The 7900-nt window shown below is 39.9% G+C and overlaps 2 protein-coding genes across 3 annotated transcripts in view; both read left to right on the forward strand.

Annotated features, from left to right (window-relative positions):
* The first annotated feature begins 116 nt into the window (after positions 1-116).
* Positions 117-5259, forward strand: LOC139635445 (protein mono-ADP-ribosyltransferase PARP12). The gene is made up of 10 exons (XM_071502807.1): positions 117-257; positions 1206-1300; positions 1453-1651; positions 2273-2417; positions 2570-2702; positions 2797-2917; positions 3026-3104; positions 3536-3638; positions 3726-3834; positions 4377-5259. The coding sequence occupies exons 1-10, from the start codon at positions 212-214 to the stop codon at positions 4436-4438; spliced, it is 1092 nt and encodes a 363-aa protein (XP_071358908.1). The 5' UTR covers positions 117-211; the 3' UTR covers positions 4439-5259.
* Positions 5260-5656: 397 nt separating this feature from the next.
* The window catches only part of LOC139635165 (protein mono-ADP-ribosyltransferase PARP12), a 4925-nt gene continuing 2681 nt past the window's right edge, over positions 5657-7900 (forward strand). Inside the window, exons 1-7 of one of the 2 annotated variants that reach the window (XM_071502212.1) lie at positions 5657-5848; positions 5947-5983; positions 6550-6679; positions 6998-7142; positions 7244-7364; positions 7464-7542; positions 7805-7900. The exon at positions 7805-7900 is cut by the window's right edge and continues 16 nt beyond it. In XM_071502212.1, coding sequence (XP_071358313.1) covers positions 5846-5848; positions 5947-5983; positions 6550-6679; positions 6998-7142; positions 7244-7364; positions 7464-7542; positions 7805-7900 — 611 coding nt within the window. In that variant the 5' untranslated portion in view covers positions 5657-5845. The remainder of the gene's footprint in view (positions 5849-5946; positions 5984-6549; positions 6680-6997; positions 7143-7243; positions 7365-7463; positions 7543-7804) is intronic. The other variant, XM_071502213.1, reaches the window with a different exon arrangement.

Genomic DNA, 7900 nt, shown 5'->3' on the forward strand with positions numbered 1-7900 from the left:
CATCATTATATAATAAATACAATAAATTAATAACTCAGTAAATACATTTTTTTAATAATTAAACAGATATATATATATATTTTTTTTTTTTTTTTTTTAAACATGGTTGGCTGGCCACATGTGGACCACGCCGTCGCTCTGGGGGGATCTTCAGGAGGACATCCTCTTGGAAATCCCTTTGTGTGGGTGTGAATGACTGGAGTTATTGCCAATGAAAACGAAAGTATGTTGCAGACCGGAGATGGCGACAGCTCTCGGTAAGTAGCCTTTAAACCTTATGGCTTCTTGTTTGCCTCTGCATCGTTGAATGTGTATTAATTGTTGATTTGCGGGTTTATTGGCTTCATGTCTACGTTTAGTTGCCCCTTCCCTTTAAATCACATGCGGATTTTTAGCCTCGTAGAAAGAGCTTTGTGTGACTAGTGTGTGCACTTATTTTTATGAGAATTGGGGGAGATCAAATGTAAAGAAAACCGACAGGAAAAATGCTCTTTTCTAATGTGATGGGAAAGGGTCTGAACTCAGGTCACAGATTTATCACAAGAGGCGATCACTGGTTATCTAAAGTTAAAGTTTATACTTTCAGTTTCGTTTAAATAGAAATCCCTGCAGAAAATACGTTCAACTATAGCCTGAGCCTCTAATGTACAAATCATGCTTTACTTTCATTTCTCGTTAATTTTGTTGTCATTATTATTACTTTCACCCATCAACACTTTTCCCACTTGTAGGTCATGGTTTCATACAACATATAATTGAATTGATTTAAGCAGATGAACATGAAGTTATTTATCTTAATGTACCAAACCAAACAAAAGTCATATCTTTATTTCATAAAGATGGATTTGAATTATTTTTCGGTTAGTTTCCATTGAACGAATATCACCACAGAAAATGACTGCAACGCAGTATAAGAGCTGAGGGTAGTTCAACGGTGACACCACAGAGTGCAGCCTGACGACAACAGAACATGAGGAAATATTCAAAGTAGGACAAAGGTATTATCAGTTCACAAACCTCACCCTCTCTGGAGGTTATTATAAGGGTACCATGAACTAGAAACCTTATTTAAAGGCATAAAACCTCCATTTATTTGTATTTCTATACATTCTAGATATATAGATATTGTGAATTAAAGTGTCTGCATGTAAACATGTGAGTGTGTAATTTTCTCCCAATGTTGTGCCATTTTTTTTTTCCCCCAGACTCTGATAATGAGACCTGTAGCGTGTCCAGTGTTTCTGACATCAGTGATGAGTCGTCCAATGACGGCGATTCAGACGAAGAGAGCGATTGTCAGGTTTGTTTATTGACAGTGAAGATGTCGGAATCACCATCTATTTCATAATCGCTAGTGATGAGTGCACCCATTTCTGCCACCTAGGCTGATACAGTAGAGAGCTATTTTTACCTCTATTGTGACGAAAAAACCTTGTATATTTTAATTTGAAGTCCAACCTGAAGGAACCCTGCAAGTATTACAACAACGGCCGCTGCCGGGATGGTGACAGGTGCCTTTACTGGCACGTCTGCAAATATGCCCTGAAAGGAAACTGCAAATATGGATCCAGTTGTAAGCTGAACCACCCCAGAGGTGGAAGAGAGCCCTCTCGTTCAAGCAGCAGGGCTTTGGAGCGATCAACATCCAGAGGTGAGGAGGAGAGAAAGAGGAAGGGCTGACTGGAAGAGGAGCTGGTTTATACTTTCCCTGAAACTCTTTCTGTGTCTTACTTTGTGTACATGGCACATACTCTGTTGATCCTGAAGCAGGATTCTCTTCCCTCAGGGGCCACTCCCTAAAGCTCTTACTGATGTTTCTCCCTCTTTTCCCTCTTGACTGTTTTTGCCTTGTACAAATTAAATGTCCAAGGGACACATTTTGGGCAATAAAAACTAAACTGACTTGACTTCGTTGTTTGGTTTTAAGGTACAATAGGTACGACTGTTTTACTGCCAAGTGGAGGTATTTTTTTACATTTGAAAGTTTATGGTACCTTGTGAAATAGTATTATATGTATGTTGTTTCAGTATCTGTTGGTAAGCAGTAAAGAGCGGTCAAATGTTAAGTGAAATTAATTAAAGCTACATTAACTGACTTATTTTGCCTCTTGGGGACAGAGGAACAAGCAGAGAACACAATATCTGACATTATCACCTTACACAAAGACATTTGACCCATAAAATGATGCAGCTTTAACGACCACTGAAAACACTGCGAACCTGCTCAATTTGATTTTAAAGATCTATATTTTGTGTTCTTTCTTTTGACCAGACCCAAGTCTCACTGATGGCCGATACTACCAGTGGCAGCTGAATGATGGGACTGGCTGGAAGGATATTGATAATGATCACGTAATCGAGGCCCAGTACTGCCTGCCCCATACTAAAAGCATTAAAATCTACAACACGCCATTTGGGTAAGAGCTACCAGAGCTACTCGCTAGAGCAACACATGCGTATTCATTCACATTAACCAGTGGGCTTTGATGTGGGTGAAAGGGTTAGTATGGTATTGAGAACTACAGAAAAAAACAACGTCTCAATGAGTTTTATCTCTGTCTGTCTGTAGGGCAGTGAGCATAGACTTTAACAGGATGAGAGTGTATAGAAAGAGCCTGAAGGTGAGACGTTTGGATGATGGTAAAACTGTGTGGACCTGGTACTGCACTTTGCGTCGGAAGTGGATCAAGTATGGAGACAAGGTAAACGGCCAAACATGTCAATATATTTATTTGTCTTCTTTGTCAGTTTGTTTAGTGATTCTTTACTTTTTTTTTTTTTTTTTTTCCTGGCCAGGATTCAAAGGGCAATCCCAGTCCTGTGAAGAGCTCTGACATAGAGCAGAAGTTTCAGAGTAACCCATCAAGCTCTTTCACCTTCAATGTGGGCGCTGACACCATGGAGATTAAATTCAGAGGTGAGGTCTACTCTCGCAGCCTTCACACAGTGCTCATTTTTATATATGGAACATTGTTGGTTTCTTCTCAGATACCAGCCTCCATTGTTCCTTGTTGTCATTTATTAGAAATGCGACAGGTGAGTAAAAAGAGGAAGAGGAAAGTCACTCGTCGACCAGAGTACCGACAACAGCCAGCAGGAGCACAGTGAGTTTGGATTCTTATTTGTTGGCCAAACTGATCAAATTTAATTCCAGTCAATTATAAATATGCACAATATGTACATATAAACATGCTTGTGTGTTTTTACACCGGCTGCTTGTCTGCTGCTGCCAGCTCTATCTTTCTGAATAAAGTTTGCAGGCTACTCCAAGATCGGATTTCTTTCTGAATTATTTTTGACAGTTTTTGTCACTAAAATGCTGCTGTCTTGCTGCTAGTATCGTTAAATTGTTTCTTTTTGCTGGGAGACGCGCAAAAATATACCCCCTGCTTTAAGTCTTTGTGCTAAGCTAGGCTAACCAACCGCTGGCTGTAACCTTATATTTACTGTACAGTCACCGGAGTGGTATCGGTCTTCTCATCTAACTCCAAGTAAGATAGGAATAAGCATATTTTCCAAAATGTTGTCGTTACAGAGTTTCTAAAGTAGCCTCAAAAATCCCGAGTATTTCCCTGGGCACCAAACCACAGTGGCAGTTTGAAGGAAGAAGTGGAGCATGGCACAACTTCAAACGCAGGGTAAGTCATCAGCAGAGCGGAGGTCACAATTACCTCATGTGTCTCTGAATAATAGAGCTAAGCTGAACCGTGCTGTCCTTGTTTCAGCCTGAATGCTCAGTAACCAGTGATGACATTGAGAGGAAGTACCAGCAAAACCCCCAGGACAGCATGACCTTCAAAGTGAACGGAGACTCCTACAGGCTAGACTTCAGAGGTTGGCCGATGTTTTTACTGGAACAACGGAAAATAGTGATATTTTATTTTACTATTGCTAATTAATTTCTGGAAATAAATAATGTCATTGTTCAATTTAAGCTCAAGTAGATATGAATTCCTTATTAAATTATCATTGGAAACTATTCCTCATATACTGTATGTTGAATTGTGGGCTAACATCAACTTGTTGTTTTTACATTATCCTAAGCTATGCTAAGCTAAGCTAACAAGGAGCTGGTTGTAGCTACATATTTAGCATAAAGACGAGACAGTGGTATCAAACTTTTCATCTAACTCTCAGCAAAAGCAAATAAGCATATATTCCAAAATGTTGAACTATTTTAAATAATGTGACAGAATCCAGAATTTGACATTATTGTTACAGAGAGCCTATTTCCTCAACTGTCAAACTATCCCTTTTTGATTTGCAGTGTACCCGTTATCAGCGACAAATTCTTACAAGAAAACACAATCCACAAGAACAATCTCAGATGTAATATACTTATTCTATGTTTTTTTTTTTACTGTTGATTTCAACAGCAATGATGCAAACCAACCTCAGGACCAAGAATACAAGCAGGATCAAACGAGTGCTGGTGTGAGCATCGTAGAGGATGTTGACCCCCAGAAGACAATCCACAGATACTTGTGCAATACAGTTCTTAATGTTGTATTAATACTATTACTGGTCTGGGATCCATTGATTCGGCTTGTTTGGAGCATACTTTTTATTGTTTTTATTGCTTTAGATCTATACTGGCCTTATTATGAGAATTTGAATATTGTGTTTACACTAGAAAGGGATTCAGGATGAGATGTATTTATCCTGAAGGGCCACATGAGATTGTGTTAAAAGGCTTTAAGTTTACTAACACACATCTAAATGCTGCCTGACAAACTTGCACTCAAATAATGTACTGTGCCACCGTGCCTTTTACGAATGATTGTTTAAAGTGCTCATCTTAAAAAGTGAATTTATCACGATCTCCACTTCTGATTTGTCTCATTATCATTGTTTACTGCACACTGCCATAGCGAAGAGATGTCATTATTTTATGGTGCTAAATCTGAGAAAGTAAACCACGGGGCAAACACTCCATAAATGATCCTACCTAATATTTGATGTAACATTCAAGCTTTAACGTATCTACACACTGCCTCCTCTGATGTAATAGAAGTAACTGACTTTAAACCAAATGCAACATATTGAAGGCCATTTTGCATATATTACCTTTTTGAGGTGTTTTATCGCTGGAGCTGTAACTCAGGTGGCTGCGTTATGCAATCAACATCCCAGTGATTGTGGATCACAGTTCTTCAACATGGTCTTGGGTGTTTCGGTTGATTATGTCTCATATGTATTCTGCTTTAAATATAATGTAATTGAAAATGAAATAAATTTCGTATTTTAAGAAAAACGTCCTGTCTGTTTGTTTTTGTTGTTTTTTTGAGATGATATAGATTTTCCCAGCATGCATTGACTCACACACACACATACATCCATGCTGTACCCTGCTGTAAAATAAAGCTGCACTATCTGATTGGTACAAATGCAGATGAGTATGACTCCAAATGACAAAAACTACAATAAAACTATAAAAAAAAATATAAGTAACTTGCCTGAATTTCCCATAACAGTAGCCAATAAGTGATATATATATATATATATTAAAGTACTGCATGTGTTGACTGAAATCAAACAGATTAATGTTGTAATTATCATGTAACAAAATGAAGAAATGTGCTTTGATGACAGTAAATCAGCGTGGTGGCAGGGGTCACTGTTGTGAGCCTGGGCGCGAAATCGAAAGTGAAAGTGAACGTGGCCTCTTGTGAAATGACAAGTGAAACTCTTTGCCGATGGTTGAGGACGAGGAAGCTCACTGCGCTTCAGCGTGTATTTCATCGCTTTTCATCAACACCGCAAGTAAACTCGTTATTATTGCTGTTTGCGTGCGTTGAGCCTGTTGAACCGTCTTGTCACTGTTGCGGCGCACTTCCTTCAGGCCATGGTGAGTCTACAGGACTGAATCCGCCTGAGACAGCTTCATGCCTGTGTCAGCCGGGAAAGTTCCCTCTGAAAATCAGTGTTTGTGATTGTGACTTGCAGGAAAATGAAGAGGAGGTGGGTTTCCAGGAGGCTGCAGGTCCGTATGACACGATTTAGGTTCCTGCTGTGGCACTTTTATTTATTTACTTCTTTTTTTTTTTTTTTTGAACTTGTGGGCCTCACATCTCCAACTTCTATAAGTCAAAACTCTTCACTTATTTGAGAAGTTTAAACGAACCAACTCTACATCAGTCATTTTTATTATAAATATATGTTATGTGTGTTATATACTGTGTGTTCCCAAAGTGTGTTTGAGTAGTTGCTTCTAGTTACTTCTTTATTTTACCACTGGTTATTGTGGACTCTCACTGTGCCCAGAAGTTCCTGTATATATGCAAAAAAGATTTACATAATGGTAAAAAAAAAAAAAAAGTCTTAGCTTGCCATTTGAAAGTTTTCTATAGTACAAGTACAAAGTACAAAGGTTAAGTAAAATGAAACCAGTAGACAGTAAAGAAATAAAAAATTGAGTGTCAACCTTTAACCAGGCTTGGGCTTTATTACAGCCTGTGGTTATCAAATCTCTGTCAGGATTTATGTAAATGATGGGTTCTCTAGAGAACACACACCTGTAACAGCAGCTCTTGTTCCTCTACTTTACAGCCAGTGGGAAACATTATGAGTGGCAGCTGTCAAATGGACGTCAGTGGCTCAAAGTCGATAATGACCACGTGATCGAGACCCACTACTGCCAACCTGGAGCTAAAGGAATCGCCATCAACACCACCCATGGGTCAGTGATGTGGTTTCAAATGGTCTTAACCTTCAGCAGTGCAGATGCTTTATTTAGGAAGCTTTACGGTATAATCTGGAAATATTTGAGTGTGAAGTTGCAGCTTGACACTGCCACACTTCCCACAAGCTAAATGTTGGGTAATTCAGTGTTTTTAACAAATTGTCACAGGCTTAAATTCACTGTTGAAATGGTGTCATAAAGTTCTGATGTAAATAACACCGGACGTATGGATGAGTTTCGTGTTGATGAATTCATATGAAAATGTCACAACAAACAGGCAGTATTTAATCAAACTGAATGCTTTTGTCTCCGCAGGAAGGTGTTCATTGACTTTGATAAGTTGCAGACTCAGAACACACATCTAAAGGTCCAGAGGCTGAGCTTCATACCGCAGGGACAAACCGAGGACGTGGGCTGGTACTTCAGAGACGACCAGCTGTGGCGTGAATATGGCGCCCAGGTGAGGAGAGTCTTTCATGTAACGTTATAGGTTTTCTACAAATCTTAATTTCTCCAAGCGCAGTCTTGATTAAGCTTCCTCCCTTTCCTCCTCTTCTTCAGGGCTCCAACGCGTTGTCCTCATCAGTCAGCAGTCGAGACGTTGAGCGTCAGTTTGCTGCAAACCCTCGGGGAACCTTCACCTTCACAGTGGGCTCTTCAAGCTACAGACTGGACTTCTCCAGTATGTCATATTTATATCGATTTGCTTTCGTGAGCGCGCTCGTTTCAGTGAATGTGTCTTTACCGAGCTAAATCTAACTGATGGTGTTTTACTCTGCAGCCATGACCCAAACAAACTGCATCACAGGCCTGTGCAGGAATGTACGCCGGCGTCCAAAATTCACTTCCAGCACTGGGAGGTGAGAGGAATCTAAAAATGTTTCTTTCCTGCATCGAATGTTTGCATGCTCTGCACCTCCAAATAGATCAGCCTTAATCTACTGAGCTGTCTGCTGGCAAACAGCCTCAGCAAACAGAATTTTTATATAGAGTGCAGATGAATAGCTGACAGAAAGGAAGGTAACCTCTGATCGATAGAGGGATCCTCACTGCAGAGAAACCCCTTCAGAGCCCCTCTATGTCGCTTTGAAAGCGCTTGACAGCGTCTTCATGTCTCCGCAGCATTTACTCCACCTCAGTCCTGCCCTCAGCTTCCTCCTCCCAGCTCACTGATGGAGGCTACAAGTGGGAATTCATGGGAGATGAGGGGGAATGGAC

This window comes from Trachinotus anak, unplaced genomic scaffold (assembly GCF_046630095.1).
Source record: "Trachinotus anak isolate AG129_WGS33_773 ecotype Australia unplaced genomic scaffold, CSIRO_AGI_Tana_v1 ptg000018l, whole genome shotgun sequence".
NCBI classification, from domain to species: domain Eukaryota; kingdom Metazoa; phylum Chordata; class Actinopteri; order Carangiformes; family Carangidae; genus Trachinotus; species Trachinotus anak.